This window comes from Melitaea cinxia, chromosome 15 (genome assembly GCF_905220565.1).
Source record: "Melitaea cinxia chromosome 15, ilMelCinx1.1, whole genome shotgun sequence".
In the NCBI taxonomy this organism is placed as follows: Eukaryota; Metazoa; Arthropoda; class Insecta; order Lepidoptera; family Nymphalidae; genus Melitaea; species Melitaea cinxia.
This window is the reverse complement of record NC_059408.1, coordinates 13933584-13955510: the sequence shown is the minus strand read 5'-3', so window position 1 is coordinate 13955510 and position 21927 is coordinate 13933584. Positions and strand designations below refer to the sequence as shown.

General features: G+C 34.3%; 1 protein-coding gene across 1 annotated transcript; it reads left to right on the top strand.

Moving 5' to 3' along the window:
* Positions 1 to 14: 14 nt before the first annotated feature.
* On the top strand, positions 15 to 16920 carry LOC123660690 (glutathione S-transferase 2-like). The gene is made up of 5 exons (XM_045595740.1): positions 15 to 102; positions 6012 to 6148; positions 7529 to 7696; positions 8421 to 8563; positions 16593 to 16920. Exons 2-5 carry the CDS (start codon positions 6016 to 6018, stop codon positions 16761 to 16763), a joined length of 615 nt encoding a protein of 204 aa, XP_045451696.1. The 5' UTR covers positions 15 to 102; positions 6012 to 6015; the 3' UTR covers positions 16764 to 16920.
* Positions 16921 to 21927: the final 5007 nt, after the last annotated feature.

Genomic DNA, 21927 nt, shown 5'->3' with positions numbered 1-21927 from the left:
CAGCACTGGTCTCAGTCTGTGATCGGCAATCACTACGGTGACTCGTGTTTGCGTCTATTCATAGCATCTTGTGCATTAGCTACGCCATATTTTGTATAATAAGTAAGTAGATACAATATTTTGTTCATCATTTACTAAATTATCATTAATTTTTTGAACCTATATCGTATATATTCATTACTAGACGAAAAACCGTTAAAAACAAAACGCATTAGCATGCCGGATAGTCGGCGCCGCTCACCGAATTATTTGAACAGTCAACAGAAAAAAAAAATTAATAAGGAAATACATCGACGCAAATTTGATGTATTTGTGTTATTAGTAAGAATGAATGACTTAAGAATAAATACACGGTTTAAATATGATTAAAGGAATTTTGGGACTTGGTTTAGTTGCTTTGGTATTAATATTGTCGAAGACCTTGTTTTTATTGAAACGAGTTTTCTATTTTTAACAGTTTTTTTTTCCCTGTCTTCAATAGCTTTATTAAGCTATTATATTATTTATTAGCTTTGTAGGATAGGTATACGTAAGTGTATATTTTTTTTATTCAAAACAGAATACATCTACTGCCTACTCGTAAAATAGTAAAAAAAATCTATAAGGGTAACATTTTTTTAGTCATTTTTACTGATACAAAAAGGGTAGTAATATACAAATATAGAGAGGTAGGGTGTAAGTAGATCACACAAACCACAAAAACTGTTTGAAAAAAATCGATGTAAGATATTAACAGAATAATATAATATTAGGTCCTTACATATGAAATTGGCGTTTTGTATGGTCGGAAGATAGTCGTTTTTTTATGTATAATATATTTAATTATTAAAGTATGTACCATTGATATCTATGTTCTTTAACCATTTTATAGGTACATCACAGGTAGATTAATTTATGGGAGGTTAAATTTTTGTTATTTCTGCTCTACCTTAATTCCGGTGCTGCGGAAAGTGTACTTATTCACCGTTCTGCGACTATCACGCGTTGTTTTCGAACAAATTTACGTTAAAACGATCTTTACTGCAAGATCAAAAACGATACGAACTGACCTTTAAGAGGAAAGGGTACCGGGTCTTTCTCCATACAAACGTAGTCGACTGTTTTCTCCCTGGATAATGACACTAGATCAAATATTTTTGTGACATAGAATTCTTTGCTGCCATGACCATGCCCCTATGTTTTGATTTTTTTCATATTCTTATTATCATAGGAATTAGGAGACTTCAAAAACTCGAAATATTGCATAATTTTTTGTACATTTTCAGACACTCATTAAAAAAAATATATGCATATTTTCAAAAAAATGAAAACATAGGGGCATAGCCGAAGTCTTCTTTTATTTTCTAAAAAAAAAATTTTTAAAAAATTTCCATGTTCTGAGGAGAAAACAGTCGACTATGAAACACTGTTTTGGTCAAAAATTATATACCTAAAACGGTCTGAGCTGCAGTTGTCCCTTTCTTGCTTTTTGGGGGATAGGTCTGGGGGAGGGAAGGGTCAAAGCAATACGTATATACGCCAGCGAAGTGATGCCTCATAGTCGACAATTATATCGATACACTAGTGATGTTATTTTTAGTCGATATTTTCTAAAATTCGTATTAACAAAATTAAATAATTTCTCTTTTCATAACTACAATAAAACCGTATTTGTATACGCGGTTTTTATTGTAACACTGTGCAAACCTGGGCTAACGAAGGGTTTCGCTAACAAATAACAATGATAATTATGGTAAATAACTGTGTTGTTTGTTTTTGGTATCAAAAGGGCTCAATACAAGGATTTCAAAAAAGTATATTATGATTATTATTACCGTAATACTAATAAAAAATACAATATCGAAAGTTTAAAAAATTAGGACTGCTCTTTCCCATGCCTATGCCAAGCAAGCTGCGAGCCGCGCTTCTTCCTCGCCTCCTAGGCGAAAAACAACTTCGGGGTTTACTCTTTCCAATATATTTTTTTATCAATTTCGGAATACTTTGTAAAAAGCTATGCATGGTTAAACATAAATAAATATAGGTACGTAGCGACTTTAGAACCTCCTCTGTTTTTTTCATCGGTAAAAAAATTGCTTAGTTGTTTTCTTGACATTACTGAGGAGCAGATTATTAAATTTGGTCGAATCTATGTACCTATGCGATTCGTATTTGGACTTCGCAAATAGAATCATATTTCTGAATTGCGTAAAAAACTCAAGTGGCCCCACTAGCGTAGCATTCCTTGGAACCCCGGGAACCTTGGGACCCTGTATCAAAATTAGTGGGGGGGCAGGCAAATGATGGGTAAAGATTTCTCACAAAAAATGCTTGCATTGAATTAAAATAAATGTTTATTGATTATAAGTTAGAACTTCCTCCTAGAATAGACAATAGTGAGTGTAGTCTGCTGTAGCTGTTCCTGTTCCATCGAAATCCTTAGGTAATTTTTTATCAGTTTTAGTTTTGAAAAACATCAAGTTAATACCTCCGGAAAATTGGATGCAAGGCTATTGAATTTTATCAGTAATAATTCCATGAGTTCTTTAATGGAATGAATGTTTTGAATTTCGGATTTTAAGCTAATTTAAAGAGCTTGTAGTTCCAAGCTGGAGAGTTATTAGCCTTGACCTGCAGCAATAGATGCGGAGGATCGTTCGCTTCAGCCTGTGAGGCCAATACTATTAGTGAATTCCTATGAATCTTCCGCATCTATATGGGGGATTCACAGGCGCATAACCTGAAGAAGAGATTCAACGCTGCCTCCAGGTCTTACAGGTAGTAAATCGCTAGGGCAAAGATCAAACACAGCAGAATTGGCGAGAGACTATTGGGCTTTCCAAATGGAACCCATGCCTTTTGTTTCTTACAAAAGCTGTCGAAGGTAACTTTCTTTAGTCTACACTTCCATCATTGCGCGAACCTGAAGGCTCTCTGGCATATTATGCGAAAAAGTAAGCGAAATTCTTTGCACTCTTTTTGCGTCGAATTCAACTCTTGACGATGAGGGAAAAGCACCACCGAGCATTCCACGGTGCGAACACGCGATGCGTAATGTGCACTATGAGCAGTGTCGTTTGTCGTGTTCTGCATTATTTCGATGTCAAGAAGTCTAGTGGTGCTAATTGTATCCACCAGTGGTTTGCAACCAATGTGCGAGCTTCGTGCGCAATGTTTCCGCGTACATGCAAAGTGTGGAATGACCTTGCTAAAATTTGGGGGTTTTAAAGCGTCTAGTGTCTACATCTTTTCTCTAAAGGCCATGGGCGACGGTAGCCGTTATAAATCAGATGGCTTCGTCTGCTTGTGTGCCCCATTCTTATATAAAAAAGATTAATTCATTGTTCATAATGATTAACTGAATCCCGAAATAAACGATACAGAATGTTATCAACAATTGGGCGCACGCTTGACTCGGATAAAAGGGGACTGCTTTTCAGACTTCAGTCATTTCTGAAGTTAAAACTCTATAGGTATGTATGACAGTTTTTTTATTCTTTTTTCCAGGAAGCACAAGATTAAGTGACATTGTGGATAGCATTTTACTAATTTTTGGTTACACACCTTAGGGGCCCTGTAAATAGGGGGCCCCGTATCATTGATACGGCTGATACGGCAGTAGTTATGCCCTGAGTGGCACCCAATTCCCTACTTCGGGAATACGAATATTCTCAACTTACTTTACTCTAGTCTTTTTAATTCTGTTGTACCTGCTTATCTAAAACGACGATTTAAGTTTCTTAGTGATTCCAATGAACGCAGTTTTCGTTCTGAGGAAAGCTTACTTCTTGAATTTCCCTCTCACTCCTCTTTCGTTTATACTAAATCTTTCACTGTTCAAGCTTGTCGACTTAGGAATTCTATAGACGTGTAAAATCGGTTTCTATTTTTAACCCACTTCCAAAAAAGGAGGAAGCTCTCAATTTAACTGTGTTTTTTATGTATGTTACTTCAGAACTTTTGACTGAGTGGACCGATTTCTACAATTTTTTTTTAATCGAAAGGTGGTGTGTGTCATTTGGTCTCACTTGAGTTTATTTGAGATCTAACAACAACTTTTCGAGTAATATAAATAATACGTTTTTACTTGACTATTTTCGTCGACCTACGTTGTATTATACCGCATAACTTTTTACTAGGTGTACCGATTTTGATGATTTTTAATTTAATCGAAAGCTGATGTTTATCGTGTAGTCATATTTAAATTTCATCGAGATCTGATAACAAATTTTTGAGTAATCTTTAATAACGCGTATTTACTTGACTATATTTTCGTCTACCTTTGTTGTATTACATGTCGATGTAATTGAAGTCGGCTTTTTTTCCTTTGCCTACAAGTCGAACTCGGTCCACCCAGTCAAAAGTTCTGAAGTAACATATATACAAAAAAAAGAAAAATACAGTCGAATTAAGAACCTCCTCCTTTTTTAGAAGTCGGTTAAAAATCAATCTGATACGTATTATTATTTTCTGTTGGTGTTCAATAAAGTGTATTGTTATGTCATGTTAATCAACCACTCTTTAAAAAAATTCAATCGATTACGTAATTTGCCTAACTAAAAAAACATAAATAAAATAATAATTGAAAAAGTCGCCTTCATGATTTTTGTAAGTGTACAGTACATAATGTTTGAAATTGGTGTAATTTATTTAGCTATCTTTGTGTAATTATTGAATTTTTATCTTGTTCCAGCCTATTCAGTTGACTTTATAATAGGTAGTTGTTCTTCACGCAGGCGGCTTTCCTTGTTTTTTTTTTTTAAATTATAATATTATTTTTAAGCATTGTTATATTGCCGCAATTATATGTTAATTAATACATATAACCTATACCTATGTATTAATAACTGCGACAAACATTATATAGGTACTAAGACAAACATTTTATACTATGTATGTACTACATTACATATATATACTATACTTATACTATGTACTACATGTATACACTATAATTATGTATGTATTTCATTACCCATTCTTACACACACCTCAACCATGTAATTACATACCTAATTCATAAATAAAGTACCTAAGTATTTCGATAATTACCCACAAAAATATAGACATGTATCAAGTCACAAAGAGTATCCAATTCAAAATAATAAAACATAAATAATAAGTAGTTTACGAAATTCAAAAATAGTGAGCCGAGTCACAGCAATACGATGCAGAACAAATTCAATAAAACAAGCCAAATTCAGAAAAATAGCACTATGCGCTATATGTACTCGTAGTCAATCACAAACGAAAGATGCGAATACTAAAATATCGTCAACAATTAATAGCTGAATAGCCGCGCCGGCTAGCGTGCGCCACGCACACTAACAACGCGACAGTCACACATAGAAAAAACGGGGCGGAGATGGCGCGGGGCGCGGTAGCGGCATGCAGCGCGACAGAAACATTTTATTCAAATACCTATTTTTGAAAAGTCTCTTCGGTACCCTTTCCTCTTAACGACTGACAAATAGACACTTTTAAACGAAATAACGCGCCAGACATAATATTCTAATAAAATTAGTAACATTGCGTGCTAGAATATAGGTATAGAAATTCGAAAAATACCCAAAACCGAATCGGAGCACCCCACTGTCCACGTGGTCTTGGTCTGCCGTACCCCTTGTATTTTTTTTTAAGCCGGAGGCGCGAAGGGAGATTAACTACAAAGGTGGTAGGTTATTTTTTTCCGATTTAAAAATTTAACCTTAAAACTTCAACCACGATATCTCTGTAACAACGGGGTTTACACGAAAATAGTTGTGGGGGGTGGTGAAAGTCCAACAGTCCCTCCCACCCCCCACCCCCCTTCCCCCATCTCCATAAATTTCTTGCCGGCGATGTACATCATTACCAAAAAACCATTCGGATGGGATCAATACAACGTTAGTTGGCGGTTTTGGCGATGGCGGTTTGGAATTTATATGCATCACAAAAATAATTAACGCCCAACGAAGTGGGCGCGGGTCGGCTAGTCTTTAATATAAAAATGAAAACGAAAATGTGTCATTCTATTTTTTTTTCCTTCATAGCAAAATGCCGAAAGTAGTTTTCTACTATTTCAACGTGAAGTCTTTGGGCGAGGGTGCTCGTATGATGCTCACGTATGCCGACCAGGAGTTCGAAGATCGCCGCGTCTCCGATGAAGAGTGGCCGGCTCTCAAGCCATGTGAGTACTTATTTTATTATACTGGCTGTGCCCCGCAGTATATATATAGTGGAAAAACAACTAACTAAAATATAATATATAGCCTTCATTGATAAATGGACTCTCTAAAACAAAACAAAAATTTAATTCGAACCAGTTGTTCCTAAAATGAGCGTATTCACACAAACAAACTTCAGGCTTATAATATCATTATAGATTTGTATATTATTTTTATTTTATTTTATTTTCAAATTTTGAAAACTTACAGCTAAAATACAAATATAAAAAAAAAATGATCAAGTTACGGCCAATTACAAGTTTTCGCAAATAGTATGTTGGACATATGGAATAAAATCAATTTAATATAAGATCGAAAACAATAACTTCGCAAACAACTCCATACAACGGCCAAGAACACACCACTTCTGAAATAAATATACTACCGTCGATTTGGGAAAAAATCGATACACAACGCTATATAAACTTATAACAAAAGTGATTTGATTGTGAGGTTACAATTGTAATTTTAATGCCTTCCCCTAGTCCTACGTTTAAAGTCGGAACATATAGTAGGTATTTTTAACCAATGCTATTATTTCTAATTGAGGAATATGTACTTAGTTCCGGTTGCACCGGTTATGGATAAGGTTTATCTTGCACATAAATTACGAATATGCTTTAAAAACAGGACGTAGAATAGGCCATTGGGATCTGTTGACTTTAAATGGAGACTACCATTTAGATTTTATTATTATTGTTTTATTTCTTTAAACATTATACATACTTACAAGTTACAACTTAAGAACTAAATATGTACATACGTTTTGGTACAAATCATGTCCGGGTGGAATTATGCCATTTATTTTACCAATTAGATTGATATTGCGAACAAAAACAACAATTAGAGCTGTCCTTTATCACTATTAATTCTGAAGTCCTAAAACATTTTAATATTTTTCAGTTCCATAAAAAAAAAAAAAAAACATTAGAATGCAGAGATTTGATAATTAGACAGTTTTTTTTAAAGGGTATATTCGTATTGTAAAAGAAGTAACTATAAGTCTGTTGTTACCTATAACACAAGCATTAATTTGCTTACCTTAGGAATAGATCGTGTGTGTATATAATAGATATTTATTAATTATAATATTTAGCGACACCTTTCGGCCAAATGCCGGTACTGGAGATCTATAGCAAGCAATACGCTCAGAGTATACTGCTCTACAGATAAAAGTTACGCATTATACATAATCATGTCATCCTTAATGATTTTTTTTTATCTACATACTGATTCTTAAATTTAGTTATATTAATTCATCATTTTAAGCAGGAGTCATAAAGTAAAATAGTCAGAAAAGCACTTATGAATTACTAGGAATCTAATTAATGCTAAATATTTAGCGATGCCATTTGGCCAAATGCCGGTAATGGTGATCGATGGCAAGCAATACGCGCAGAGTTTTGCCATCTCTCGTTACCTCGGACGCAAGTATGGACTTAGCGGCAAGGACATCGAAGAGGACTTCGAGATTGACCAGAACATGGATCACGTGAAAGACATTTATGCAAGTAAGACAATATATATTTTTGACGAAAAATATTAATACTCTAGCCGACTTAGTCTTTAAGGCTGTAATAAAGAATAAAAAAAATGTTTATAGGAGGGAATAGGAAATTAATGTCAATAAGAATGAGTGAAAAAATTGGAACGACCATCTAAAAGATCAGGACTCAGCCTATCAAAGGAGACCTGTATGTTTATAAAATATTTAATCTAACTAATAAGCATAAATATTAATAGTACGATCTACGAGGCTACGACCGTCAAAGTAACGAAACTTTCCATTCTTATTTATAGACAAAAAAAAAAAAAAAGAAATCTAGTGTTCATAATTCTTAAACGTTTATTTTCACTTTTTACCAGATGTGACGAAAACAATTTATAATCTGTTGGTAAAAACAGTCTGAAATACGTTATTCTTAAATAAACGACTTTTACGATACATAAATATGAAACGGTAAACTCAGAAATCCTACCTTATTCGATGTTAACAGAAATAATTATCCTATTATATCTTCTGATTAGTCGTGAAAACAGTGGAAGGACTGTTTCAAAGGTGATAACTTTTTTGCTTGGTCGTATAGTTTTAATATTCTAATGCTAATAATTCTAAATTACCTTCTAGTTTGATTAGAGCAGTTATGGACAAAAGCAAATCTTTAAATTTTAATGACATCCCGAAATGTAAAATATCTTTAAGAAATGTTACAAACAATTTTCATTAATTAACAGCCGCGGCAATAGTACAGTACGAGACTGACGAGGTTGTAAGGGAAAAAAAACACAAAGATTTCACAAAGAACGTGTACCCAGCAATGTTGGACAAACTCGATGAGATTATCAAGAAGAACAATGGACACATCGCTCTAGGAAAGGTAAGAAGTGTCTCCATAAATATCACTATACTGTCTGATCCTACAGACATTGTTTTGTCCTGAAAACTGTCAAACACGTGAAGTAAATATCATCCTCATATATTCTAAAATTTTAATGTTTTTTATTTTGACCATACTCTAAGAAGTGATCTTTCCTAAGCACAAAAAAAAGTCATCATTACAGCCTATACAGTCCACTGCTGGACATAGGCCTCCACAAGTTTACGCCAAAAATAACGTGAACTCATGTGTTTTGCCAAAAAAAAAAAAAAAGTACCTAACTACTAACAATAACATAGGTTAAGTGTACATTGTAAGTAGCAAATAAGTGTACATATATTGTAGTTAGAAAATAAGTGTAAATATAATAAAAATAATTAGTATATAAGAATATAAAAAAAGCAATATGTAGAATAGTCTTGGTCAGTGGACTCGCGTCGACTTTTAGAAATTTGAAATTTTAAGACTAGTTATTAAGAGGAAAGGGTACCGGGTCTTTCTCCATACAAACGTAGTCGACTGTTTTCTCCCTGGATAATGACACTAGATCAAATATTTTTGTGACATAGAACTCTTTGCTGCCATGACCATGCCCCTATGTTTTGATTTTTTTCATATTCTTATTATCATAGGAATTAGGAGACTTCAAAAACTCGAAATATTGCATAATTTTTTGTACATTTTCAGACACTCATTAAAAAAAATATATGCATATTTTCAAAAAAATGAAAACATAGGGGCATAGCCGAAGTCGTCTTTTATTTACTAAAAAAAAAATTTTTAAAAAATTGCCATGTTTTGAGGAGAAAACAGTCGACTATGAAACACTGTTTTGGTCAAAAATTATATACCTAAAACGGTCTGAGCTGCAGTTGTCCCTTTCTTGCTTTTTGGGGGATAGGTCTGGGGGAGAGAAGGGTCAAAGCAATACGTATATACGCCAGCGAAGTGATGCCTCATAGTCGACAATTATATCGATACACTAGTGATGTAATTTTTAGTCGATATTTTCTAAAATTCGTATTAACAAAATTAAATAATTTCTCTTTTCATAACTACAATAAAACCGTATTTGTATATGCGGTTTTTATTGTAACACTGTGCAAACCTGGGCTAACGAAGGGTTTCGCTAAACAAATAACAATGATAATTATGGTAAATAACTGTGTTGTTTGTTTTTGATATCAAATTAAACGGCTCAATACAAGGATTTCAAAAAAGTATATTATGATTATTATAACCGTAATACTAATAAAAAATACAATATCGAAAGTTTAAAAAATTAGGACTCTGCTCTTTCCCATGCCTATACCAAGCAAGCTGCGAGTCGCGCTTCTTCCTCGCCTTCTAGGCGAAAAACAACTTCGGGGTTTACTCTTTCCAATATTTTTTTTTATCAATTTCGGAATACTCTGTAAAAAGCTATACATGGTCAAACATAAATAAATATAGGTACGTGGCGACTTTAGAACCTCCTCTGTTTTTTTTCATCGGTAAAAAATTGCTTAGTTTTATTTTCTTGACATTACTGAGGAGCAGATTATTAAATTTGGTCGAATCTATGTACCTATGCGATTCGTATTTGGACTTCACAAATAGAATCATATTTCTGAATTGCGTAAAAAACTCAAGTGGCACCACTGGCGTAGCATTCCTTGGAACCCCAGGAACCTTGGGGCCCTGTATCAAAATTAGTGGGGGGACAGGCAAATGATGGGTAAAGATTTCTCACAAAAAAATGCTTGCATTGAATTAAAATAAATATTTATTGATTATAAGTTATTACTTCCTCCTAGAATAGACAATAGTGAGTGTAGTCTGCTGTAGCTGTTCCTGTTCCATCGAAATCCTTAGGTAATTTTTTACCAGTTTTAGTTTTGAAAAACATCAAGTTAATACCTCCGGAAAACTGGATGCAAGGCTATTGAATTTTATCAGTAATAATTCCATGAGTTCTTTAATGGAATGAATGTTTTGAATTTCGGATTTAAAGCTAATTTAAAGAGCTTGTAGTTCCAAGCTGGAGAGTTATTAGCCTTGACCTGCAGCAATAGATGCGGAGAATCGTTCGCTTCAGCCTGTGAGGCCAATACTATTAGTGAATTCCTATGAATCTTCCGCATCTATATGGGGGATTCACAGGCGCATAACCTGAAGAAGAGATTCAACGCTGCCTCCATGTCTTACAGCTAGTAAATCGCTAGGGCAAAGTTCAAACACAGCAGAATTGGCGAGAGACTATTGGGCTTTCCAAATGGAACCCGTGCCTTTTGTTTCTTACAAAAGCTGTCGAAGGTAACTTTTTTTAGTCTACACTTCCACCATTGTGCGAACCTGAAGGCTCTCTGGCATATTATGCGAAAAAGTAAGCGAAATTCTTTGCACTCTTTTTGCGTCGAATTCAACTCTTGACGATGAGGGAAAAGCACCACCGAGCATTCCACGGTGCGAGCACGCGATGCGTAATGTGCACTATGAGCAGTGTCGTTTGTCGTGTTCTGCATTCTTTCGATGTCAAGAAGTCTAGTGGTGCTAATTGTATCCACCAGTGGTTTGCAATCAATGTGCGAGCTTCGCAATGTTTCCGCGTACATTCAAAGTGTGGAATGACCTTGCTAAAATTTGGGGGTTTTAAAGCGTCTAGTGTCTACATCTTTTCTCTAAAGGCCATGGGCGGTAGCCGTTATAAATCAGATGGCTTCGTCTGCTTGTGTGCCCCATTCTTATATAAAAAGATTAATTCATTGTTCATAATGATTAACTGAATCCCGAAATAAACGATACAGAATGTTATCAACAATTGGGCGCACGCTTGACTCGGATAAAAGGGGACTGCTTTTCAGACTTCAGTCATTTCTGAAGTTAAAACTCTATAGGTATGTATGACAGTTTTTTTATTCTTTTTTCCAGGAAGCACAAGATTAAGTGACATTGTGGATAACATTTTACTAATTTTTGCTTACACATCTTAGAGACCCTGTAAATAGGGGGCCCCGTATCATTGATATGGCTGATACGGCAGTAGTTACGCCCTGAGTGGCACCCAATTCCCTACTGCGGGAATACGTATATTCTCAACTTACTTTACTCTATTCTTTTTAACCCTGTTGTACCTGCTTATCTAAAACGACGATTTAAATTTCTTAGTGATGCCAATGAACGCAGTCTTCGTTCTGAGGAAAGCTTACTTCTTGAATTTCCCTCTCACTCCTCTTTCTTTTATACTAAATCTTTCACTGTTCAAGCTTGTCGACTTAGGAATTCTATAGACGTGTAAAATTGGTTTCTATTTTTAACCGACTTCCAAAAAAGGAGGAAGCTCTCAATTTAACTGTATTTTTTATGTATGTTACTTCAGAACTTTTGACTGAGTGGACCGATTTCAACAATTTTTTTTTAATCGAAAGGTGGTGTGTGTTATTTGGTCTCAGTTAAGTTTATTTGAGATCTAACAACAACTTTTCGAGTTATATAAATAATACGTTTTTACTTGACTATTTTCGTCGACCTACGTTGTATTATACCGCATAACTTTTTACTGGGTGTACCGATTTTGACGATTTTTAATTTAATCGAAAGCTGATGTTTATCGTGTAGTCATATTTAAATTTCATCGAGATCTGATAACAAATTTTTGATTAATCTTTAATAACGCGTATTTACTTGACTATATTTTCGTCTACCTTTGTTGTATTACATGTCGATGTAATTGAAGTCGGCTTTTTTTTCCTTTGCGTACAAGTCGAACTCGGTCCACCCAGTCAAAAGTTCTGAAGTAACATATATACAAAAAAAAAGAAAAAGAAAAATACAGTCGAATTATGAACCTCCTCCTTTTTTGGAAGTCGGTTAAAAATAAATCTGATACGTATTATTATTTTCTGTTGGTGTACAATAAAGTGTATTGTTATGTTATGTCATGTTAATCAACCACTCTTTAAAAAAATTCAATCGATTACGTAATTTGCCTAACTAAAAAAAAATAAATAAAATAATAATTGAATAAGTCGCCTTCATGATTTTTGTAAGTGTACAGTATACATAATGTTTGAAATTGGTATGATTTATTTAGCTATCTTTTTGTAATTATTGAATTTTTATCTTGTTCCAGCTTTTTCAATTGACTTTCTAATAGTTGTTCTTCACGCAGGCGGCTTTTCTTGTTTTTTTTTTAAATTATAATATTATTTTTAACCATTGTTATATCGCCGCAATTATATGTTAATTAATACATATAACCTATACCTATGTATTAATAACTGCGACAAACATGAGACATTACAAATTATATAGGTACTAAGGCAAACATTTTATACTGTGTATGTACTACATTACATATATATACTATACTTACACTTATACTATGTACTACATGTATACACTATAATTATGTATGTATTTCATTACCCATTCTTACACACACCTCAACCATGTAATTACATACCTAATTCATAAATAAAGTACCTAAGTATTTCGATAATTACCCACAAAAATATAGACATGTAACAAGTCACAAAGAGTATCCAAGACAAAATAATAAAACATTATAATAAGTAGTTTACGAAATTCAATAATAGTAAGCCGAGTCACAGCAATACGATGCAGAACAAATTCAATAAAACAAGCCAAATTCAGAAAAATAGCACTATGCGCTATATGTACTCGTAGTCAATCACAAACGAAAGATGCGAATACTAAAATATCGTCAACAATTAATAGCTGAATAGCCGGCGCACGCACACTAACAACACGACAGTCACACATAGAAAAAACGGGGCGGAGATGGCGCGGGGCGCGGTAGCGGCATGCAGCGCGACAGAAACATTTTATTCAAATACCTATTTTTGAAAAGTCTCTTCGGTACCCTTTCCTCTTAAGGCTTCTAGATTCTAAGTTGCGGTGAAGTACCGATGCATGTTAAAAAATAATAATAATAATATATGGAATAACAAAAGCACAGGCATAATAAGCCTGTGGATATATCACATAATTAAAAAAAAAAAGAAGTGATCTTTATATAATATCTATTAAGAGCCATTTCACAATTTTACGCTCTGCAAGTTTAGGTAAATTTGGTCGCATCGCGCGAGTCGTACGAGCCGCGCGATCTTTGTGCTAGTACGTATAGTGTGACAACCAAAAGACCATCGTGATCATTTTCTGATGTATAATAAAAATTATAACTATGGTATAAAATGTTTTTTACATAATTAATTTGTTAAAAATTTCAAGTATGTTATATAACAACAGTCAATAAATTTAAAATAAAATTAAAAAAATCAATTTTATGAAACAATTTTTTTAAATCGATTTAGTTTTTTCAGTTTACGAATGAATCTAATATTTACGATATGAATAAAAAAGCATTTAATGACATCGACACCGACAAACATATTAATTAACAAATAACAAGACAAACAGATTGAAATGCCTAATTGTATTGATAGTGTGAGAAAAGAAAATTAAATTATACATTTGTTTACAGAAATTATCATTATATTATTTTACAGTCATTTTCGTAATATGTTTATTTTATTTATATTTTATTATGAAAGTATCAAATGCGTTTTATCCGCTATAACAACAGGCGCTTGGCGCGTGTGAGCGAAAGAGACGGCTGCGCAGAATTTGGCGTGGACCTTACCTCTAAGCGCTCGACTGATTTACCGGGCTTGATGCGTGGCAATATATACTATCTTTTTATTATTTAATATAAAATGTATTAAAAATAATTACATCTTTTAATTATTTTTTTTGTATTCCTTAATGATGTAAGTTTACTTTGATGAAGATAGTTCGTTAAAATTTCTTAGTTTTCTAAGAGAAATATCGCTTTTAAAATTGTACTTATTTGGAAAATATTCGTAACTTTAAATTTTTTTTTATCGTTTAATAGAGATACAAATGGAATAAAAATCTATGATAGTGGACAACAAAATTATATTCCACATATTATGATATTTTTTTAAAATGGTTTCAACGTAGAGGTTATTGAAAAGTAAGACTTCAAAGTATACATTGCGACCGTTTACCCAGGGAGGAGGCTGATGAAAAGGTTAATAATTTTATACACATAATATAAATCAAAATTCTGATCTGACTATGGACTACAACAAAGGTTGCTCTATTATATTTCAAGAATATAAATTACATTATTGCATCCAACACTGAGATTAACGACGTCAAAATATTACAATTTCGCGGATTGTTACCGATTTTTGTGAAATGGCTCTTAAGGTATTAGAAAAATTACCGAATTGAATTAACCGTTTTCTAATTTTGCACTAAGCAACACATTTGTGAATTCAGTTTCAACAGCTGTGTGAATTGAAGTCGTTTTTTCGTTTGCGAGCAAATACATTTGACCTTGTATTTCGTGGAATGAATGTTACGTAATATTTAACCAAAACCGGTTAGATGATATTACAGCAGACGATGGATATACCTATTAGCTCGCAGTTATCTTCCGTTACTCACAACCTAATTAATTGTACTGCCTGTCTATATTATGTTTTGTATCTATTAAATAGTGATTTTTTATGTATTTATTTGTAGCTTTTTTTTATTTTTTATATACTGGATAACTGCTGATCTTATTCATATATTTTTAAACGTTTATAATACTTTATATATATACGGTATTCATTTTAATAAATCTAATGATTTTTAACCAACTTCAAAAGAGGAGGAGGTTTCTCAATTCGACCTTAGATATTTTTTGTCGTTTGTGAACAGATTTTGCTGATTCTTTTTGTAAGAAAGGGGATATCTCAAGGGTGGTACCATGATAAGGATACCAAGATCTGATAATAGCATCCCAGAGAAATAGAGGGGAATCTTCAAAAATCGTAGTGACAACTAGTACGTTTGTTAATTTTTTTCGTCTACCTACGTTGTATTACTTGTCGATGTAATTGAAGTCAGTTTTTTTTCGTTTGCGAGCAAACACAAAGATCTTGGTGTTCTGCGTTGTTGAACATTAATTGAAATAGCAACTTATATGCTTGTTTCAAGTTATTTTTACGTTGAATAACGATCGCTATATATTTTGGTTCGTATTATGTAAAAAATATAAATTGTAATTGTAAATAACATTCTACCCGTCCTCGCGATAAGAAATTATCAATATGATGTAAACTCTACTCTGGAGTGTTTTAATCTAGCTAAGATTCACGTTTATGATTCATGAACGATTGTGGATTGTGGAGGCCTATGTCCAACAGTGGACTGCGATAGGCTGAAATGATGATGATGATGATCTGTTCCCGTGGGTGTCGTAAGACGCGACTAAGGGATAACAGAGTGCCACTACCACCTTGGAACTAAACAGACGACCGATGGCGGGATAACCATCTCACTGCTAGCTTTGAAATACACCGGCCGAAGACGGGCAGCAGCGTCTTCAGTGCGACAAAGCCAGCCCTGCGGTCACCAACCTGCCCGCCCAGCGTGGTGACTATGGGCAACACACATGAGTTCACGGCATTTTTAGCACGAAATTGTGGAGGCCTATGTCCAGCAGTGGACTGCGATATGCTGAAGTGATGAAACTTTATTGCTGTCAAATATTTTTAGAACGTTCTTATGGACTAAAATTTTAAGAAAGTTGCGCAGAAAATTTTGAATAACGTACAGATTGTTTTAACTCAATTGGCAACAAAGAGTTGATAAAAGAATGTGTACCTATTTCACTTTGAATCTAATTTTAAACCGTTATTGTAAAGTTCACAGAGATATAAAATAAATAAATTTCTAATATAAAAGTAGCCTAACTTACTTCTTATTACATCAGCTATCTGCCAGTGAAAGTCCCGTCAAAATCGGTCCAGCCGTTTCAGAGATTAGCCGGAGCAGACAGACAGACAGGCAGACAAAAATTGTAAAAATATTATTTTGGTATATGTACCGTGTACAAATCCAATATGTATTTAGTTAAAAGCGGTTATTACGAACGGACACTCCAATTTTATTTATTTGTATAGATATAGATTTAATTTTGTTTTATTTTTGTCTATTTTCTGTTCTACAGATCACATGGGCCGATTTCATGTTCACCGGTGTATTAGATTACATAAAGAAGATGCTTCGTATGCCCGATCTGGAGAAGAAGTACCCGAGCTACCAGCAAGTCATCGACAATGTTTACGCCATCCCTAAAATAGCAGCCTATAAGAAAAATGCGCCGGAGACCGAATTTTAAGCGTTTGAAACATTCTCTGTCTATAAAGTTAAATATTTTGCCCTTTTAGTTAGTCATTTTTGGATCATAGTGTGAATTATTATGATCGACGAGTGATTTTTACATTCTAAAAGGTATGTTACCTTATAAAATAAAACAACACATAACAAGTATAAAAGTAAATGTAAGAAATATTGTTACTAATTCTGCTTTACAGAGCTGTGTATTTTATAAATAAAGTTTCAAATATTAACGTAAGTTTTTTATTTGTTATTTCATCACTTTATCGTATTGTTTTCAGTTTTAAACTTTTATCAGTTCTAGTAAGGTCAGGACATTAATAAATATGCAAAAAACTTTCAAAAAACTATTTTATAATTTTTTTAATCAAAATCTTTTTTTAACCAACTTCCAAAAAAGGAGGAGGTTCTCAATTCGACTATTTTTTTTTAACGAAGTTTAGTACTTCGTTTTTGGAAGTCGGTTAAAAAGTACTTCAGTAGTTGATTCGATAAAGCAAATTAGTATAATCGGTGTGATCGGTGCCAGCCTAATTTCAAAAGAAATATTATATATAAGCACCGACACCTCTAAATAAATAGTAGGCGTATTTAGGTAATTTCTCTCTTTTTAACTGACTTCAAAAAAGGAGGAGATTACGCAATTCGACCGTATATAGGTATATATTTTTTTATTGTATGTTTAGGGATAACTTCGTTCTCAGAGAAATCGAGGGAAATCCGCACAACTTTTTACTGGGTGTACCGATTTTGATGATTTTTAATTTAATCGAAAGCCGATGCTTTGTGGTCACATATAAATTCCTTGTCGATATAATTGAAGTCGTTTTTTTTTTTCGTTTCCCCTACAAACACAATTAATAGTTCATCATGATCATGTAGTAAATATTTTAATATTTTTGAATAAAAATATTGTTTGACTTCTCAATAATTTTAATGAAGTGACATATAATAACAAAACTTAATCCAAAATATAAAAAGAATACAGAACACATTAGGCTTGATAGCCAGAACATAATACAACATACGCCCATTTAATGGCTACTAGCCTAATTATATACTATACAGTTAAACCTATGCCCTTTACACAAATACCATGAGCTACATGCCTTAAAGGCTTAGTTAAATCTTTCACCGCCTGAGTCGGATTTATCCGACAAACGATTTTGGGCTTATTCCGCCTGAGTCGGATTTATCCAACACAAAACCCTGTGTACTATATATTTAATTTCTAAACTTGTTATGATGTTTTAGCCTAAAATACATTTTTTTCTCGAAAGTTTATCTAGTCAACCTTTTAATTAATGTTACAATTCAGATTTACTATATCAAGAAACAAAATAAAATACTATTTCAATTAAGTTGTTCAGGGTTGTCACTGAGCAAACACGTATTATTGCTACTCACACAATTTTTCAACGAAATCTTCAGAATAACTCCTCGAAAGTTTTGGAAAACATTTCTAAAGTGTAAATTGGTGCTAAAGTAAAGCTGGCAAACATCAATCATAGTGGCAAACAAAAGGTGTAGTGAAAAGGCACAATAATTACCTCGAGAGTCCTCGTTATTTCATTCTCATCGAGGGTAGTTAAACTATAAACAAAGTGAGTACTACCAACACAACACTATAAAACATTTTGTTTATCAAACGGTCGCTGACAGTTGACAGCCGTTTGTTGATGCTTGACACATCCTAGACCTGAGACATCTGATAGTTGACATTTCACGTCGTAAAGCTGACAGCTGACATCTTGCTGACTTCTGACAAATGACAAGTGACATCTGACAAGTGACATTTGACAGGTGACAAAGTCACTTGGATTGCCCATTGTAAAAATTAAAAAATTAGAAATTAAATTAAATTAAATTAAATTTTGAAAACAGATTTTTATAAATATGGCGATTTGTGCTGGTTGTAACCAAGGAATTGAAAAAAAAGATATCTCAATTAATTGTTCCAAGTGTAATTTATCATATGACATATTATGCTCTGGACTGACTATTGAAAAATATTCCAAGTTGACAAGTGATGCTAAAGGATCTTGGACCTGTATATCTTGTAGAAGTAAAGTACCGAAAATCAGCAATTTGGATACTCCTGTTCGCTTATTGATGGGTGTTAAAGAGGCAGACACTTGTGACTCGGACTCAGTTTATGAAGGCGTTGAAAATAATTCTAGCTTCGACTTCGAAAATATCACACTGCGGCGTCGACAAAAAACAAACGGTGGTTGCCATTGTATTTGTAGTGATCCTAACGTCTTGAGATCTACGATAAGAGAAGAGTTACGGGCCGTTTTGCTCGAAACTTTCTCAGAAATTCCTAAATTACATATAGCGATAGAAAATATGATCCACTGTATAAATAAAGTTGAAAAGGTTCATTTGTCTGTACTGAATCAACTACAAGAAAAGCAGCTTGCAACTACACCCACTAAAACCAAAATATCTCTAAAATCTTTAGCGCCGCGGGTCCCTCTTCTTCAATCTGTTACACAATCATCTGATGCAACGTTATCCAAGCCATCGTCATTAGATAAACCGAAAACAACTGTCACTAAAGATGCCACAGGGCTTCTCAAAAAAGATAAACCTGGGGTGGCGCTAGCTGAACAACCGGAAGTTTCAATTAATAATGAAGAACCTGGTAAGAACGAAAGACTCCCCGCTGAAAAGCTTGATCAGAGTGAGCAAGTCGATGAAATCCGGGAGCACTCCCACGGATGGAAGCAAGTAAAGCATAGGAGGGATCGTGCGTCGCAATCTGGCGTCCTTCGTGGGACTGCTAGTCCTGGTGTTACGTTGCTCCGTGCTGCAGAAAGAAAAACTTTTTTGCATCTATTTTACGTTCAAGAAGGTACAACAGAGGACGAAGTGCGTGCCCATCTGCAAACTGTATGCGGCGAAGATGTTTGTACTGTCGAGGCCCTGAAGTCTCGTGGTAGTTACGCATCTTTCAAAATAGGTGTTCCGTGCAGGCTGGCAGATCTAGTGATGCTTCCCAATAACTGGGCTGAAGGCATTTGTATTAAGCCCTGGCGTCAGAACTTTCGCTCTAAAAGGGTTGAAAATAAGAGCACGTAAGTCAAAAACAATAGAGTGCTTTTATCAAAATGTACGAGGCTTGCGTTCTAAGACTTCTATATTCTATAATAACATTTTACAATCGAAATATGACCTCATAGCTCTGACTGAGACCTTTTTAACGAGCTCGGTGACCGATGGTGAGCTCTTCCCTGCTGGTTACGTTGTGATTCGTAATGATCGTGATGGTGATACTGGTTGGGGGGGCGTTCTGCTTGCGGTACGTGATTGCTATTCCGTGCATGTACTCGGAAATATCGATGGTCTAACATCTGATAAAGAAGTTTTATTCGCAGTTATTTCGAGTAAACTTCTGACATGTTTGTGTTGTGTGGTGTATCTTCCACCTCGTTATAATGACGACCAATACCTTAATGTATTAACTTGCATTGAAAACGCAGTTAATTTATGTCCTGATATGAATGTCCTTATAATGGGTGATTTTAATTTAAATTCTTTTAGTGCACATATAAAAAGACAATTTAACATGTTTTCAAAATTTTGTAATCTTACTCAATACAATACTGTCATTAATAGCCATGGCAGTAAGCTGGACCTTATATTGAGTGATGTGGATTCTGATCGAATTAGTGTTCAAATTAGTGATAATCCTCTAATACCCATAGATAGTTATCATCCCGCGTTAGAAATATCTGTAAGTTTTTCTTGTTGCTCGGTGCAGGCTCCTCAGCTTTCCAATATTTTTGCACCTTTGGAGTGGAATTGGAGGAAGGCTGACTATCAATCGCTATACGCTGCTTTTATCAATCTTGATTGGTCTGATATTTACAAAGTAGATGATGTCAATGAAGCTGTTACTATTTTTTATTCTAAAATATATAGTATAATAGATTTATATGTCCCCTTTAAGCAAAAATCATCGCTAATGAGGGCACATTATCCTAACTGGTTTACCAAAGAAATCATTCAAAACATAAAAAATAAATTTTTCCACTTGAAAAAATTTAAATCAGAAGGTCAATTATTTAACAAAGAGTTATTCCGATACTATAGATGGCGTGTTAAACTTCTAATAACGAAAGCGTATCAGGAACATTTAAATTACATTCAAAATAAAATTATTGAAGACCCTACAAAATTTTGGGGATATATAAAAGACAAGAAAAGGAGCAGGAATCGTACTAAATCGTATGTATACGAAAATACAGAAGTCACTGGACAATTTGCTGCTGATGCTTTTGCTAGGTACTTTAGGTCTGTATTTCATGATCGTGAACCATATTTAAACCCTGCTAAAGCCGCCCGGGCTGCGGATGCATTATCTGACGCTAGATCTGTCTCAATACGCGTAGTGGATGCAAGGGACTTAAAAACTGCGGTAAGTTGCCTGAAACCAAAATCATGTAGTGGACCTGATGGCATTCCCGTGTTCTTAGGTAAGGATTGTATATCTGTCCTACAGAAGCCACTTTTGTTCTTATACAATTTGTGTATCAAGCATTCGAGGTATCCCAACTCCTGGAAACTGTCGAGAGTCACTCCGATTCCCAAAGGTTCAGGTAACGATGTTACCACGTTTAGACCAATTGCGGTACAGTCTGTGTTTGCCAAGATATTTGAAACCATTCTTAACTATCTCATTAGCCATCAAATTAATGACCTATTGCACCATAGTCAGCATGGTTTTCGTAAAGCGAGATCTACCACTACAAACTTAATAGCACTTACTGACTATGTATGTTCTCAACTTGATTTAAGGCGCCAAGTCGACGCAGCGTATTTTGACTTCAGGAAGGCCTTCGACTTGGTTGACAATGATATTCTTTTGAATAAGATGGCCCTGATGGGTTTTACTCCTAAATTACTTGACTTTTTCAGTGACTATCTCAAGGATAGGTGTCAGTTTGTCAAAGTTGATGGCTTCGAATCATTTAAATTTTACACAAGGTCTGGTGTGAGTCAAGGTAGTACCTTAGGACCTACGCTTTTCTTGATTATGATCAATGATCTCCCTGATATTGTTCAAACTGCACAGTGTCTTCTTTTTGCCGATGACCTGAAATTATACATGGGAATTACCGATGCAGCTGACGCGCAAGCCTTACAGGTTGATATTGACG